This window comes from Sarcophilus harrisii, chromosome 2 (assembly GCF_902635505.1).
Source record: "Sarcophilus harrisii chromosome 2, mSarHar1.11, whole genome shotgun sequence".
Taxonomy (NCBI): Eukaryota; Metazoa; Chordata; class Mammalia; order Dasyuromorphia; family Dasyuridae; genus Sarcophilus; species Sarcophilus harrisii.
In genome coordinates this window covers 38,367,667-38,385,457 of record NC_045427.1, presented here as the reverse complement: position 1 = coordinate 38,385,457, position 17,791 = coordinate 38,367,667, and the positions used below count along the sequence as shown (strand labels likewise).

The 17,791-nt window shown below is 40.9% G+C and overlaps 1 protein-coding gene across 1 annotated transcript in view; it reads right to left on the bottom strand.

Annotated features, from left to right (window-relative positions):
• Positions 1 to 17,565, bottom strand: part of COG4 (component of oligomeric golgi complex 4) — a 31,574-nt gene extending 14,009 nt beyond the window's left edge. The window contains exons 1-9 of the mRNA XM_003759076.4: positions 17,398 to 17,565; positions 14,718 to 14,800; positions 11,761 to 11,875; positions 9,097 to 9,271; positions 8,206 to 8,399; positions 5,632 to 5,737; positions 4,481 to 4,638; positions 3,587 to 3,645; positions 1,201 to 1,334 (exon numbers count right to left, since the gene is read on the bottom strand). Of these exons, the coding sequence (XP_003759124.2) occupies positions 1,201 to 1,334; positions 3,587 to 3,645; positions 4,481 to 4,638; positions 5,632 to 5,737; positions 8,206 to 8,399; positions 9,097 to 9,271; positions 11,761 to 11,875; positions 14,718 to 14,740 (964 nt within the window). The 5' untranslated portion in view covers positions 14,741 to 14,800; positions 17,398 to 17,565. The remainder of the gene's footprint in view (positions 1 to 1,200; positions 1,335 to 3,586; positions 3,646 to 4,480; positions 4,639 to 5,631; positions 5,738 to 8,205; positions 8,400 to 9,096; positions 9,272 to 11,760; positions 11,876 to 14,717; positions 14,801 to 17,397) is intronic.
• Between the last annotated feature and the right edge of the window lie 226 nt (positions 17,566 to 17,791).

Below are 17,791 nucleotides of genomic sequence, written 5' to 3'. Positions count from 1 at the left end.
TGGGGCTTTGCTATTTCAGAAAAAAAAAGAAAATGCCTCCTCTTCCCAAACTGAAAGCTGATATAGAAGGCTATGTTGGGAAGTCCTAAGGCCAAGTGGCCTTTCATCAGACTTATATTCAGGCCAAATGAGGTCCCAAGCTTGCTTCTTGACCCAAATGGTGAGCACTTGGGCTTAGTGAGCTCAAGGTATTCTCTTCCCAGTTAGCTTGCTCATCACTTATAAAACGTGAGAAAGAATGGTACATGGAGACTAGAAGGGACAGGCTCCCTACACAATGCAGCCCAATGGTGGGAGATGAAAGACTAAAGAGTCATAGGGAGAGAAAGGGGGGAACAGGATCAATCACGTTTCTAGGGTTGACAGAACAACTGTATTACTTTCTAACACTTCAAATCAGAAGAAACCCTAAAGGTCTCTAGAAAAAAAGAAGACATTTGAGGCTGCATCCTTCATTTTCAAAGAGGACCAATGACATCATTGGGGATGTCTTGACTTGTGCATGAACTGGATTGAGATGAGGCAGAGTTGTACAAACTCATCAACCACATTCTCTTCCAGAGTCATCAAAGTTCATGGCAGGATGAAAATCAGGAAGACAGCTGATGGTCCAGGAAACAGTGAATGACCTGAAGCCTTATGTCTTCGATGGTTGAGCCAGCTCTGAGCGCTCCCCAGAGCCTGCATCAGCCGCCTTCCTGGTCACTGGAACAAACTATTCTCATTCATCCGCTCCACCAAGGGAAGTTTTCGCAAGCTTGAGGTATACACCCCCCTAACTCACCAAAGGGTTTGAGGGATAATGCCAAGACAGGTTTCCCAGGGTGAGACCCCTGCAGGTGCTACAGCTTCTTGGGGCCACAGCAAGAACAGGGCGACAAGCCCTCCCACCAGAGGTGCCAGACCTCCTGGGGCTCCAAAGTAAGAGAACCACTGATGATGAGACTAGGGATACAGCCAAAGACAATGCATGCTAGGTGGAAACAACAGAAACGAACAGGCCCTTTTCTGCTCTGATTCTGGAAGGCACCAGGACCACAATGATCCTTCCAATGACCCCTCCCCTAGAAAACACAGGGGCTGGCACCCCTACTTCCCCCTTCACCTCCTATCTCCTCTCATCCAGGACTTCTTCCTCAGAACCTCCTGCCCAGGCCAGCCCAACTTGTTCCCCCTCTTAGCCACCTCAGGGGCTCTTACCTTGCTTCACTTCTTCTGAGGCCATGGAGTCACCCACCTCGAAATCAGAACTGATCCTTTTTTTTAGAAAGCGCAGGTACAGTTCACTGCGTGCGTTCATCAGGGTAACCTCAGTCAGAATAGGATCCAGTTCCCTAAGAAGCAGCAGGAAATGTTACAGTAGCAGGACACCCAACAGAGAAGAGAGAGCACTCCCTCCCCCACGGAACCCAAGCACCAGAAGTCTGCCAGACAGCCACCACCTTAAACTCCAGGATCAGTCTGCAGAGTTCCTCAGCTTCCCCAGTGGACTAAGATCTCAACAGACAACTGAACAGAACTGACAAGTTGTCTTTACTTAAGCCATGGAGACAAAAAAAATGTTCTCAAGTGTGGCTGCCTTAAAATCACCTAGTTCTGGCTTATCTGTTCCCATATTTTACGGCATAAGACTATAGCCACATCAGTTCTTCCCGTTTCCCATTGTTTCCTGGGATGTTCCCTATGACCCTGAGGAAGGGGAAAGGAAGGAAGACACAGCTAGGCCAGGAGGGACCAAGGGGCCAAGTGTCTCATGAGTTGATCAGTGGCAGAGTCAGGGCCAGTGAGAGCTCAGGTCTCCCAACTCAGAACCACCAGGTTTCAAACACCTCATCATCTGCAGAGCCTTCTGCTCCCTAGCTTATCTCCCCTCTATAAGGCAGCATTTTATTAGGTTTCTTAGGGAGCATCTCGGCCTTTAGGATGTACCACAGATGCACAGCTAAAAAGGGGACTGTGATTAGAAAGGACTGTGCTGACTGGGCAAATGTCTTTCCCCCGTTTTTGGAAAAGCAGAGCTTTTTTTTTTTTTAATAGCTTTTTATTTACAAGTTATATGTATGGGTAATTTTACAGCATTGACAATTGCCAAACCTTTTGTTCCAATTTTTCCCCTCCTTCCCCCCATCCCACCCCCAGATGGCAGGTTGACCAATACATGTTAAATATGTTAAAATATAAGTTAAATACAAAAAAAGTATACATGTCCAAAATGTTATTTTGCTGTACAAAAAGAATCGGACTCTGAAATATTGTACAATTAGCCTGTGAAGGAAATAAAAAATGCAGGCAGGCAAAAATACAGGGATTGGGAATTCAATGTAATGATTCTTAGTCATCTCCCAGAGTTCTTTTGCTGGGTGTAGCTGGTTCAGTTCATTACTGAAGAGCAGAGCTTTTTATGGTATGCCTATATTTTCTATATACCTCTTTTCAGGAAGACATAGAACCTGAAACTCTATTTTGTGTTATAGAGGAGGATCTATGTATTAACTTGGAAAATCACATATTAACATTTTTCTTTAGCATTCTACTATAATATTTTTTATTTTGTTCACTATTTCCCAATTATTTTTTTTAATCTGGGGTCTCTAAGAGTCTGAAGGCTTCTGGTACAATGGGTGGAAGCTGTCTTTGAAGCAAGAAAGACAGGCTCAGGTTCTGCCTCTGATACAAGTGCATGTGACCATCAGCAGATCCCTTAACCTGCATAGGGTCATTGTCTTATTGATTACCAAATGCATTCTCTCATATTCACCTCTCTAAGATCATAATGTGTAAATGAGTTGCTGGTCTACATCAGGGGCAGTTGTCATCACACTAGGAGATTCCTGTACTGAAGACATCTTAGGTCTGGGCTAGTTCCCCTCCCTTCCCAAGCCCCTTCACTCTGAGCCATTACCTGGGCAAGACTGCTAAATCTCCAAAGGTTTTTGGTTCTTCCCTTGTAAATGAAAAGGTTGAATCTGATAATCTTTAAAGCCCCTTCTACTTCAGGATCCTGATTCTAAATCACAAGGCAGCAGGGGAATCCCTTCTTTTTTATGTAATATAAAGAACCTGTTTCTCACACACATTCCTCTACTCTTCCAGTACCTTTCACAGGGTTCCTAGGACCCATCTTTAAGGGATAGTGAATCAGAATGTCAGGAAACTGAGAAATTTCCCATCTGCTACATGCAAATAATCCCTGACATCTCATAACTAATCTTTTTTGTTTCAACTGCAATTTTGCAAGCAGAAAAAAGTTTCCCTCATACTGATAATAGTGATTTTTCATGAAAAGAAAAATAAAGTATAGCAAATGGTTTTTATGTCCATATAAATAAAAACCAAAGACACATGGAATAGTCTCAAAAATCATAGATCAAAAATCAAAAATCAATAGGAAGAGACATATATTATATTTGGAGAAAGACACAGAGAAATATTATGGTGCTTACCTTCACCGTGCATAAAACAACAATGCTAAGAATAAAAAACACTTCTAAAAGATGGGTTTGGAAAAAATAAAGGTCACATTGTCCTGGAAAAGGCTTTGCATTTTCCTATTGCCTAATGCAGTTCCTATGGGCTAGTTCATTACCTTGGTTCAATTTTCTCCGCTGCAGAACTCCTCATCATGCTATTCTGGACAAGCTGGAACTATAACCACAAGGAGAAAGATGAGGACATCACTAGCAATTCCCACCAGCCTACCTTGTAATAGGCTTGTGTATCATGATAATCTCTGGATACACCCTGGCTGCCTGCCTAGTTCTCTCTTTCTGTAATGACCAACTAGTTAACTAATTGTGGCACTCTGAGATGCCCACAAATTCTCAGATTAATCTTATGCTCAAAATAAAACAGATGAACCAGAAACTGATTTGTGAGTAGTGAATTCCAAGATCTAGGAAGTCTTCCCTCCAAGTACACTGATACACAATTCTGGAATAAATGGCATTATTTCTATGAGCTTCCTTTTCATTCAATCACATTCACTCCCAAATGAGACTGTTTCAATAGAATTTGTGCTAAAAATCCATGGCATCTGCACAGTGCCTGTACACACCAGAGCTCATTGCAAGGACTTATGAGGCCCTGGTGATGTAGGCTGGGCTGGGGCACGGTCCCCATCTGACAGATGAGGAAGCTGAGGAGGGGTCAGATGACTTTTCCAAGATCATACAGCAGTAAAGTGGAGCCAGGTCTAGGTGGGGTTCTAGGCTTTTTAGACTCCAGCAAGGCCACATCAATGCCTGAATACTTTTCATGTCTTTCCTTCTCAGGCCTCAGCTAGGGCCCAAAATTCTCTCAGGACAGATGGATGCAGAACTTTGATGCTAAAAGAGTTGCACAGAGAGGAAGGTCTCTCCCCCAACCCTCCTCTTCCCACCATCATTAACTCTGTACCTGCCCCAGACTTGAGTGGGGGGAGAAGGGGAAGCCACTCCTGTGGTACAGTGAGCTTGGCATCTGCTGCCCTCTTGCCCTTTACCTGGCGGTGATAGTCCCTTTGCTTGATGAACTTGTCCACCACCTTCTCCACCTGCCGGTCACACTCCAGCTGCAGGTGTTTGATCAGGGTATAGAGGCGGCCTGGCCCATAATAGGTCTCCACAATAGGCTGGTGGGTCTCAACTATTCGGGCAATTCCTGCATGAGAGAAAATGAGAGACTGGATTTATAAGTTCCTATCACCCCCCCAAAAAACCATCTTCCTTTCATTCACTCAAACTGAAACTCTTTTACCCAAAGCTGACTCGGGCCATAAAGCCAGCAATAACTCAGTTCTTATTCTTTGGTCAAAGTTCTTTGGAGAGCAGCATTACTTTCCTTCTGGTAATTTATCTCAGGATTAAATCGTGTTAGCTTTTGTTTCTAATAATTATAGAAAGTCAAAATATCAGATGGGCCTAAGATCTGACTGATGGGAAATAAAGAACCACCCACCAGAAAGGAATCATTTCCTCCAAAAATCAATTCATAAATCCCCTTATTCTTGCTTGGCATAAAGCAAGTTATGCAGATTTGGTCTAAAATAGGATGAATGCTAAACTAGAGAAGCTATAGTTATTATTATGTCAGCTTTAAGAGCTAAATGGAATTTTTAAGAGCAGTTGAGGGCAAGTTTTGTTGTTATTTTTATTTTTAATTTATTTTTTCTGTGAAATGGAAAAGAGGAAGTTAAAAGAGTTTAAGACTCTTTTTAGGAGTTTAGGTTTAAGAGAAACCTTGTGGAGGAAAAACAAGGATAAAAAGGAAATGAGGAAAAAATGTGTTCTTGGGAAAACTTTCAACTTAGTATTTTATGAGGACACACTATGAAGATAATTTTATGAGAAGTTAGAAAAGAAAATCCGTTAGGAGTGATAGCTTGAGAGAAGAGGAAGAAATTATATTCCTGTCCCAAGAAGATAAAGTGAAGATGACAGAAAAATGAAAGACAGAGGGACCCTCTTTATTTAAGAAACTATTGTAACCTTTATCTTATAAAAAGAACATAGAAGATGTGTGAATAGGGGGAAAAAAAAAAAAGGATGAATTCTATTAGAAAAACAAAGTGGGGGAAAAGACATCCCAAAATGCAGGTCTTCATTAAGATAACAGGAACATCTTCAATGTTTCTGGAAAACAGGAAGAAGTTACCTTCAAATAGAAGGGTGAGAGTGTCTGCAAAAATGACCGCTGCTCTTCTGTCACTCATGTCTGTCCCAAGTACGAGGAGCAGGTTTTCTTCTGCTTTATTCGCCACCTAAAGAAAGCACAAAACAAAAGCCAGAATCTGCTAGGCCTGTCACCAGCCTAACACCAACCATGTTTTGCCTGAGTTGCTCCTGCTTTGCTCCCTGACACAAAGGCCCCTTGGATCTTTTCCTATTTCATTGTCTCTCCAACAGCCAATATCAGGGATAAATTTGCCTCTACATAGTCTACATCAGGTAAGACAATCCAGGAAAGAAGGGTCCATCACATAGAAGCAGTTTATCTTAATTTGCAGAGGTTAGTATTTTCCAAGTGTGAGTGTGCACACAGACATATTTCAAAGGATCCATGATTCTGCCCACGTGGGCCTTCCTGCCAGCAGCAGAGATCACGATCCATTTTTTGCTTTCTCATTCTTGATAATGCAACACAAGCCTTTATGCCCTTTCTGGGTACAATGAATGCTCAGGAAGTCCACTTTCCTTCTCAGACTTTTATGTCCCTGATTTGTACTCATCACTGATTTCTCTATCACTGACACTTCAAAGAGGGTCCAAGAGTCACATATATAGTACATATATATTCATGCATCAGACAGTATCACTGGGAGAACACTGGTGTTAAAAGGGGATTTTTCTGCTGAAGAACAGCTTGCTCTCTTCCTCCTACTCAGTTCTGGGCCTACCTCATGGTCTATCTGCAATACCTCTCCAACTGTGGTGCTACTGCCAGGGTTGATGAAAAAAAAGATTATAAAAATGCTGACAATCTTCTCCATTGTGTGCCTGTTTGCTGCCTGCCAGTTTTCCCTATGAATACTCTTAGTGTAATGCCGGAGAAACTGAGGTGAGATAGAGGTTAGAGAGTTATAATTATTTAATTTATTGGAGAATAAGTCCATTGACTGGATCGGACTATCGTCTCTAAGTATCCAGTATTGAATGTGGGGTATAGAGATTCTTTATAGGGAGTCAGAAACAATAACATAATGGGGAGCAGATATTCTGATGGGGAAGGGTATCTGATGTTCTAATAGATTGGGAGGAGCAGCATCTGATATTCTAAAATATAAGATCTTTTATTCTTATCAATTATTCTGATGATCAAGAGGGAAGCGTAATAGGATAGCCTGAGGTTTGGGGCAGAATGACTGAGATAGAGGCAGTTCAAGGAGACTGTGGCATTCCTATGGCATTACATTAGGATGATGTGATTTTGCTGGGTCTTACAGCAAGTTTTCTGCAGACTTGTTTTTGCCTTCCTTGCTTTTCACTATTTTATAAGATGCTGCTCCTTATCACCTTCTGCAAACCACCTCCAAAATGCTTGATGAATTTGTGTTCTAAAGTCATGGCATTTGGCTCTCCCATCTCTGCCTAACAAAGAAATCAAGTGTTTGCTATGACAGCTTCTATGCTTTTGGGCATTATCATCGTGTCAACTACTTTACAGCAGTTAAATTTTTATAGGAAATGGTTACATTCAAGGCCAAGATCTTGTCTTTTTTCCATTTCCTGTTTTTCAGCATCAACAGCTTCTCTGAATATGTCAAGTTGAAGCTGCTACAACCATATATAGTGCCTCTTCACCTTTTGTCCAATTTCTAATCTGATGTTAATTTTAAATTTTAATTAGTTTTCTGAGTTTTTCTATATTCTGAAAAGATATGTTACAGTTAACTGCGAGGCAAAACATCTCAGTGCTCTTCCCAAATCTTAACGTGTCAAATCCACTCAATTAAAGAGCAAGCAGGGAATCTTTAGTATTAGAAAGAAGTATTTCTAACTGATCAGGGTTCTGCAGAAGCTATTTGAATCCCAGGTAGTACCAATCCCAGGATACTGATGAAGAACTTCTAATAAGAAGGATTATTCCTCGATTTATTTAGGCAGTAGTCATAGACCTAGAATTATAAGATAAACTTTATAAACTTATCTTGCCCAAACCTTGCAATTCAGAGATAAGAAAATCAAGCCTCAAAGGAGTTAAATAACTGGCCCAAGGGCACAAAGGCAATAAAAAATAAAGGTAGGATCTGAATCCAGCTTTTCTCACTCCAGAACCAGTGCTTTTTTCCCCTGGTTCTGGGCTGCTCTGCTTTACTTCTTGTCAAGGAGGTGAAGGAAGGAGAGGGAAATATTTCTGCCATATTTGAAAACCTTGCCTTTGTTATGGTACCAAAGCTATGGGGCCTGCTTGCTTCACCTATAATCTTGATCTCATTAGGAGCTCTGTGGAACTTAAAACAAGCAGAGAGCTGAAGGAGATGAATGTATGTGCTGAAGATGGCTGCCATTATACTAGGGTGGTCTGCCTCTTAGGTTTTCTAACACTTTTTTTTGGCCTATGGGAAGAAGTGGGTCTCAGAAAGTATTGAGAGAATGCATCCTTCCTGCCTTGGAAATTGAGTGAGAGGTGAGGGAAGGATGGGATGCAGAAATGCTTCCTAGAAAGATGGAAAAGCCTCAGCCACTAATTTCAGCCTATCCCACCCAACTTCACTGCCTAAGTTCATACCTGCTTGCAGAGATATTCTGAAAATTTGCTTAACCCTTCTTCATGTAAACCCAACAAAGGGAAGATCTTAAAGAATCGTTCCACTTGGGGCAGATCCCCTTCCTTGGTGGCAATGTCGAACTTCTCTGTCACAATGGCCTTGAGACACTGCTCAGCTTCCTGAAGTAACTTTAGGTTAGCATCAATCATACTCCCTGTGAAGAAGGTGGAAGAAAAGAAGATAAATGGGAGAATGAACATAAATACATACCTTATTATCAGAGCCAAAATCTTTAAGAGGCTAGGCTCAATCACCTACTACTATCAAGGATTTGTAAAATCCCTAAATGGGAGGAGGGCAGAAAGGTTATGATCATTCTCCATTTCATTTTTACTTTTACATATAGCTTTTCCAGATCTCTCCCTAAAATTGTGTTACTTCCATATTATTGCCTTTCAAGATACTTTATCTTAAATAAACCCCCAGAAAGCTACATAATTTACTAGGTAAGAGATAGTATCTTGAGACCTAGTCTGAAAGCTATTTTATTGGTCCCCAAGGGCCATGTGCCTGCTGCCAGTTGAAATGGTATCATAATGGAAGTTTAGTGATTGTATTCCAGAGGTATTAGTTTAGTTTTTAGCTCAAAGGCATGAGAAAAGTACTGGGAAAATCTGACCAAAGGGCCTGCATTTGTATTTCAGCTTTGCTACTTTCCAACTGGGTGACCTTGCTCAGGATAGTGAACTGAACTAGAGAAGCTCTAAAGCCTATAATTGTATGACTTCCACATGTCCTATCCCATCCAATTTCACCCTTGAAGCTCACAGATGCTCTTTTTGTTTAATATTAAGAACTAAACTGGAAATCCAGTTGTGGACATTACAAACACAATCATGGGGAAAGCTCACCTTCTTTGCCTTGCCGGCTAAGTTCAATGACTGACTTGTCCAGAGACAGGTAGCGGTGGATGTGAGCAGCTGCTTGCTCATAGTCTTCATTCCGTAGAGCTGTCTGAACCCCATCCATACAAAACTTCAAGTCCAGGATGTCGTCAGCTCTCTGGATGGCTTGATAGAGACGATTCTATAAAGAGAGCTGGTGTTGGCTACTTGGATGATGACTCTACTGCTCTTGGTAGGGCTGTTAGGTGATGATTGTTTTAAATGCAATTGTCAAGTCTCTTTAGTATTTGGCAACTTTTAAAACTGATTTTTAAATAGTTCTAATCAAATTAGTTAATGTTAAATTCAGCATGGGCAGATAATATCAGTGCAAAATTGTCATTAGTCCTCTCAGATATATGTAATGTGGATAATGGTCAATCTTGGTATTAACTATTTTCTACTCTAGAAATCTAGGCTTAGATTTTCTTTTGTGAAGTGAAACCTAACAATTGATATCTAATAGTGATAATGATTTTCTTACAGAAGTGACACCATAGCAATAACACATTAGTCTATTCAGTTCTAAGCAATTCAGAAAATGTGAGAGTTGCACTTTGTACTCCTTGTACATTTCCATCAATAGGAACTATTACCCAAAATTATTTTCCAAAGATTTTCAGAGCAGTTTCAAAATCTGGATCTGTTTACTATTAGCAATCGAGTTGGTCAAATATGGATGAAATTTTGCTTGTAAGATATTATATCACTTTTCAATATCAAAAGGTCTCACCTAAATCTTCCCTATATGAATATACTTTTCATGCACCTCTAATCCTGTATTTCCTTAAAACATCAGTATATTAAATAAGTTATTGGTACACTTAGGAATTGGAAAAAAAAAAAAAAAGCCTTTCTTATGATATCCTGTAAGGACAATAGGACTGCTTCTTTCATTAAGCTGGATATGCCAGATTGAGAGATCTATAAGAGTCCCATTTTTTTTTTTCTGATCATCCAGCATTAGGCCATGTGTACCTGCTAAAGTTTTAATACTGAACTATCAGGTTTGGGGAGCTCAGACACAGAATAGGAATATTTTCCTTCTACCTTAATTTAACTTAAATTATTTAAACTATTGAAAGCTTAGTCTCGAGTAGATGAAGAAAACTGTTTTGTTTCAAATACTACTGGTCATAAGTTCTTACTACTTCCTTTTCTGCCATCAATGAAAGGAAATGTATTTGTATTGAAGTGATAGCTTCTGAATTCCTTGAATTACTTAGATTCCCTGAATCCTTGAATACCCTGTTATCCATATGCACATTAAGTAGGAATTATGAGAATTTAATTGTTAGAGAATTAATTTTTCATTATGTATTTGGTTAAAAAAAAAAAAAAAAGGCTGTGGGTCACAAACAGCCTTTACTTTAGGGATGAGTACTGAATATTCAGCAGTGTATTATCAGATATTCACTAGTAATAAGTTGTCAAATGTCTACTTCCTCTTTGTTTCTAGTAAGATTGATTTTTTTGTTAGTTCCTTTAAGAAAACAAAACAAAACAAAACAAGATCCACAGAAATTTTTCAAGATTTTCTATGACTTTGAATTTATTTTTAAGTGGAGAGGATAAAGGAACTGGTTATGATATTTTAAAAATAAAGTCAGTGAATAATATTTTAGAGAATTTTAGGGATCTACAGTTAAAATCTTTTCCCTTATGATTTATAGCTACCTACAGTGCCTAGCTCACGCAATGCCCATGTGAGGATTACATTTAGTTTGCTCTTACAGCCATTTACATGATAAATAAAAAAAACTGCCTTTGTAATAACAATTTAAAAAATCATCATCTTAAAAAGAGAGAAAGAGAGAGAGAGAGATCTGATATTTAAAAAATACATCCCATGACAGTGAAGACAAACTTCTCCAAAAGATAAGGATTAGGGGTCTGGATCAGATGAGGGTGAAGTCATCTTCAGTTCCCAAGTTAAACAGGTGGTAGGAAGTCAACAAATAGTGTTTTTAATCAATCACAGATAAAGAATCAAATTAATATGGATAATAGCCAATATTACTACTAGGAATCATATTTTACATTTATATGATCAGCTCAACCATTCGCTTTGATGGAAGACAACAACAAATATAACACAAGAATAATTTATATTTGACATGAAATTTTGCATTTACATTAAAATATGTTTCTATTTGGGAACACATATCTGAGGATAATTACCATCACTTCAAACAAAGTATGACATCATGATGAAGTATGAAGGTAGAGAAAAGGCTGACCTCTACAACTAGGTAAGACTCCCAGAGACAGAAAGGACCCATCTCACAGGTCTTCTAGTTCAATCCCCAGCTGACCAGGAATCCATTTTATCTACAACAACCAGACTGTTATGAAATGGAACTGACCATTTCCTGAGGCAGCTCATTCAGTTTTTAGATACCTCTTATTAAATAGTTTTTCCTTATATAGGCACCCCCCCCCCCCATTAGAATGGTTTGAAGGCAAACAATCATGAACATGGAATTTGAAAATATGGTGTAAGAAGAGTTATCACATCACTTATAGGTGGGGAAACAGACTAAGAGCACAAATTTAGGGAAACATCTCCTGACCCTCTAGCTTTTCTTCTAAGCAATGCAATCTTCAACAACAACAACTCAGTTTTATTACCTTGGCCAGGTCAAGCTGACGGACTTTGCTGGAGACATTTTCTGCCAGGCTGCAAGTGAAGGTGATCATTCCAGCCAGCTGCTTGGCATCTCCCTCAATCAGCTGCAGGTTGGGGCTACAAATACATATGAGCAGCAGATATGCAAAAATTTCATAACATTTAAGTTTCAGGAGAGATTTGTCTTCTGAAATCCCTAATCATCCCCTGCATAGATCTAGACAACACAGTCTGCACCAAGCCAAGACTCTTCTAGGACCCCGATTGGAAGGTTCAAGCTTCCTAGAAAAGTTCTCTACCAAAATTATCAATCAAAAAGATATGACTAAAAAAACCCCCCAAAACCAAAAATTAGGCAATAGAGTTTCCAAATTAACTAAGCAAAGAAATTTAAGAAAATCAAGCTCTCCTATTTGGCACCATGCCCAAAGGGCTATCAAACTGTGCATAACCTTTGCTCCAGCAGTATTACTACTAGGCCTGTAATCCAAAGAAATCATAAAAAAGGGAAAAGGATCCACATGTGCAAAAATGTTTGTGGCAGCCCTTTTTGTGGAACTAAGTTATGGTATCTGAATGTTACAGAATATTACTGTTCTATAAGAAATGATCAGGATGATTTCAGAAGCCTGAGATTTACATGAACTGATGCTATGTGAAATGAGCAGAACCAGGAGATCATTGTACATGGCAACAACAAGATCATGTTATGATCAATTCTGATGGACGTGGCTCTTTTCAACAATGAAATAAATCAGGCCAATTCTAATAAACTTGTGATGGAGAGAGCCATGCACATCCAAAGAGACAACTATGGAGACTGAATATGGATCAAAGCTTAGTTTTTTAACCTTTTTTGTATGCTGTTACTTGTTTTTTTCTTTCTCATGTTTTTCTTTTTTTTTTGATTTTCTTGTACAGCATGATGAATATGGAAATATGTTTAGAAGAAATGCACATTTAAACCATATCGAGATAGCTTACAAGCTACATTCTTGGGGCAGGGGAAAAAGGGGAGAGGGAGAAAAATTTGGAACACAAAGTTTTGCAAAAGTGAATGTTGAAAACTATTTCTGCATGTATTTGGAAAAATAAAATGTTGTTTTAAAAAATTAAAAATTGAAAGAAGAAATCATGCTCTCAAAAAGCAATTTCTGATGATGTTAGCAAATGTGGCACTGGTTCTAAACATAATCGATCTAAACACAACTGCCTTTGCTTTTGTATGACAATCAATCAACAAGCTTTTAATAAGCATCTACTATGTACAGGGACTATGCAAGGCACTGAGGATACAAAGACAGAAAAATTCAATAATCTCAGCTCTCAAGAAACTCATATTCTATTAGCAGAGACAACATACAACAGAGGTATCAAATACATGGTCCAAGGCCCCATTGTAATGTCACTGAAAAATGTTTGACAAAATAAATAAAAATATAATAGACCACAGATGATGCTAATATATGGTTTTCTGAGTTTATATGCAGGAATCCTCCTGTGTAGTTCAGTGGTCCCTGTCTCTGAATTTGACACCACCAATGTACAAATATAAATATGTATGTATGAATAAGTGGAAAAAAAATACAAGGGAGACAGGAAGTACTCTGGGTGAAATATTTTGTTTAGGAGGAGGTCCCTGAACTGAGTCCTAAAGAAGGGGAGAGGGAGTCTATGAGGCAGAGGTAAGGAAAGGGCATATTGGAGGCATGGAGGATGGTTAGTGCAAGGAGAGAGGGGAGAAATGCTGTGTTTATGAGGAGACAGAGAAGGCCAGTCTGGGGGGAGTACATAGTTGGGAAAGGGAATAAAGAATAATGAGGTGGGAAAGATAAAGTGTCAAACTTAAATCTTATCCCTGAGGGAACAAGAGTTGGAGTAGTCTATGGAGGAGAAGCATGATTTTGTCTGATCCATGCTTAAGGAAAAACCCATTCTAGCATCTATAGATGACAGCCTGTTCTAGCCTGGGGAGAGAGAGGAGGGGAGGAGACAGATTAGGGGGCGGGGGGGGGGGGAGTCACTGCCAGAGCCTGATATAGGTGAACAAGAGGATGGACACAAGAGAAGATGTGGAGAGAGAGGCAGCAGGATTTGACAAGTGACTGAATATGAGCAGAGAGGAAGTGAGATGTGAAGCATAATGTCAGGGTTAATTATGGGTGAGACTGAAGAAGGGGTGGGGTCTGACAGAAATAAAGAAGGCTGAGAGGGAGGGATCTGGGGGGAAATTCTGTGATGGACAGATTGAATTTTGAGGTGTTTCTGTGGCATCCAAACTGAACTGATGAGGAAGAAGTAGGAATGGAGCTCAGGAGACAGCCTCAACTAGATACAGGAATCTGTAAGTCACCTGCATAGAGAGGACAGATCCAAACACAACTAGAAAGTTATAAAAAAGAAACCAATAAAATTGTTAATTCGTCCAAAGAAAATTATTAGATTCAGATCTTTTGTTGTTGTTCAATCATTTCAGTAACATCTGACTCTTGGTGATTCCACTTGGGGTTTCCTTGGCAAAGATACTGAAAGGGTTGGCCATTTCCTTCTCCAGCTCATCTGACAGATGAGGAAACTAAGACAAATAAGGGCAAGTGACTTGCCTAGTCACACAATAGTATCTGTGACCAGATTTGAACTCAGGTCCCCCTGAATCCAGGGCTGGCTCTCTATCCACTGTGCCTCCTAGCTGCCCTTTATATCTCTATCTTTAGTTCAATAAAACTGGTTTGCTTTTTATTTTACGTATTTAAAATCATTCTGTGAAGGAGACCATAGATTTCACCAGATATACTGTGACTTCATCTGAACCCTTCATTTTACAGATGAGTGCAGAGAGGCCCACAGAGAAAGGTAAGCTGACCAGGTCCCACAGCAGGGAGGGGGATTCTGGAGCCAGGGCTCTTCCACTCCGTTCCACTACGCTGGGAGCCTCGTCCCTGACCAACCAAGCACTCACCCCATCCGATGCAGGGTGATCATCTTGTTCTCAATTGTGCTTTGCTGCTCCAAAAGGGCATCCAGCTCTTCTTCTACCACTTTCTGAAACAAATAGCAAGTCTCACGTCATATCCAGGGTTTATACTATTTCCAAAAAGACAAGAGCAGCAAACACTGTGTCACGCAGCTGGGGGACAGGAGGGAACAGAAAGGCGTAGCGACTGCAAACAGTCAAAAACTTTGGTTCCATCTAATGCCACTAAAATAGCTGTCTGGTTCCAAGGGAAAACTACACATGACCAAGGCGTACTTGGTATAGATAAAATAATCATCTATGTAAAAGCCTGTGAAGATGTTTACAAGCCTTGACAAGTTCAATGAATGAGGTACTTACGATGGTAAAGTACTAGATGAAAAGTATCAAACTTGAAAAAACAGGTAGCTGTTTAAAAAAACCTTTGAGTGAGGTGCAGTGCTCATTAATGTCTGTTCATCCCCAAAGATATCAATGATAAAAGAATATGAGAGTTGGCACGGGCCCTTTATACCTAACCTTAAACAGAAGCTTTGGTGGGCACCAATCTGGGAGCTGGGCCCGGAGGCCTGGCCTTGCTGCTTGTGACTTGTGTGTCCTCAGGCAAATGACTGAACATCTCTGGGACTTGGGTCTCCTTCTCTGTGAAGTGAGGGGATTGTACTAGGTCTCATCTTTGCACTGTTTCCCCCGCAGCTGCCCAGTCTAACTGTTGGATCAGAGTAAAGGGCTCTTACTCCTGTAAAGAACAGGACTGAATTTGAAACAGTGAATTTGGTGCATGGGTTGAGAATGGAAAGCACTGGGTTCAGCCTGAGAGTTCTCAAGCTTCCAATTAATAAGCTCTGGCACTTAATAGAGCTCTGAATCAACTCTTCCTGACAAAAGGCCTTTAAAAAAATTATTTATTTTTAATACACATTGTTTTATGAATCATATTAGGAGAGAAAAATCAGAGCAAAAGAGAAAAACCATGGGAGAGAAAAAAAAACACTTTTAAATGAACATAGCATGTGTTGATTTGTATTCTTAGTTCTTTTTCTGGATGCAGATGGCATTTTCTGTCTAGTCTATTGGGATTGCTTTGGATCACTGAACTACTGAGAAGAACCAAGTCTTTCAGTTGATCAACGCTTGACAAGAGGCCTTAAAGAATTGGAAGACAACCTGTCATTACACAGTAAAAATGATGAAAATAACTATTTTTGACTCAATTATCCTATTATTGGGAGTATACATCCAAACTATTATGATGAAGTTACAGCTACTTAATATATATATTTAAATATATACATATATGCCTATATATAAATACACGTGTGTATATATCAATGTTATTTGTAATTGCAAAGAACTGGAAATATGTCCAGCAGTTGTGAATGGTATGTCGGTCACTTAGTCAGTGAACGGACTACGGTGTATCCATGTAATGGAGTACAATGATGTCATTTAAGTACGAGAAATATACAGAAATTTGAAAAAACTTTTGGGACGTATTAGCATAAAAATAATAAAAACCATAAGGAGGCTTCATGAAAAGAAAAACACACACAATGACAAAATAGCATTACTCTGTGTGGAAATTCATTTCAAGTGTAACTAACTGTGAATGTGATTTTTTTTTTTTAAAAAAGCTGATTATTTTAAAATCAAATAAATTTGATTTTATCAAATCAAATCAAATCAAAAATCAAAAAAAAAAAAAATCCTTCCCTTCCACTGCTAAAAGACTTGGAAACCCGGTGACGGTATCCCTGCCTGAGACAAAGTTTAAGAAAAGGGAACTGGCTGAGGAGAAACTGCGGGGTGGGGGTTGGGGCAGGTGAGACAGGGAGGAAGGAAGAGGGTCTCCTGATCTCCCAGGGTGGGGAAAAAAGCTTCAAGGACTCACTTGCTGGTGCTTAGCACAGAGCCTGGCACACAGTAGGCGCTTAATAAGTGTTTATTGAATTGAATGAAGTTTGCTTTTTCATATAATAAACCTTCAAGTTCTTTAGGTTCCATCAAGTACGTTTTTTTTTTTTCTTAGTCAAAACACCCCCACGTGGAGTGTGTAGGGGCTGATCGTTAAATGGGGGTGGGGGTGGGGGAGGGGATTCCGTCCCCTTTTTAACATTCTGAGAACTTTTAATATACTTGTTTTCTTTGGTCATTGTTACGCCTTCTATTTGACGCATTGAAATGCATCCATCCAGTCACGGTCCGTGACGCTAATGGAGCAATCGGCCAGCATTTATGAAGTGCCTGCTGTGAGCCGGGGCTGGGGGAGGGGAGAGGGGGGAGGGGTAAGACGGACCGGGCCTCCCTGGGCCTCCCACTGACGGCCGTTCTCTCCTGGAGTTGGTCCGGAGAAACCCCGGAACCAGCCTCTAACCGGGGCAAAGACGCGCCGCTAGCGCATATCGAAAGCGCTTTGAGGGCATTATCTAAGCGGAGAGGGAAGAATCTCGCGCCCATTTTACAGAAGAGGAAAACCGAGGCCGGGGGGAGGTTGGGCGAGGGTCGCGGCGAACGGAGGAGGACCCGAGGCGAGCCCTGGGGTTCCCTGCCTCCCCCTCCCGCCCACCCTCCGGGCCTCGCCCCCTCCGAGGGGCCGCTGCCGGGCCCGGAGGCAAGCGAGTCCCGGGACTCCCGGGGAGCGCCCGGGGGGAGGTGGGACCCCCACCTCCTCATTGCATAAGACGCTCGTACGCCGCCTCCAGCTCCTGCAGCTCGGTCAGCGAGCGGATGAATTCCGCAGAGAGCTCCGAGCAGCAGCCGCCTCCCATCCCGTCTCCAGACGGCTTGACTGGGGAGCTGCCGTCCGCCATCTTGTCGCCGCGGCCGCGCTTCCGGCTGCACTGGGGAGGACCCTGCGCTTCCCCCCTTCCGCGCGAGCTAGGCTGCCCCGGGAGATGCCTGTAACAATAGCAGTTAATTAAATGAGTAATGGGGGTGGATCCCAAAGTTCTAATGCACTTTTCAGCTCTTACTGGCCGGGATCTGCACTAAGGGACCTGAATAATGGCAATAACAAGCGCAGCAACTGTCATTTTTATAGCGCTCCAAGGCTTTGCATG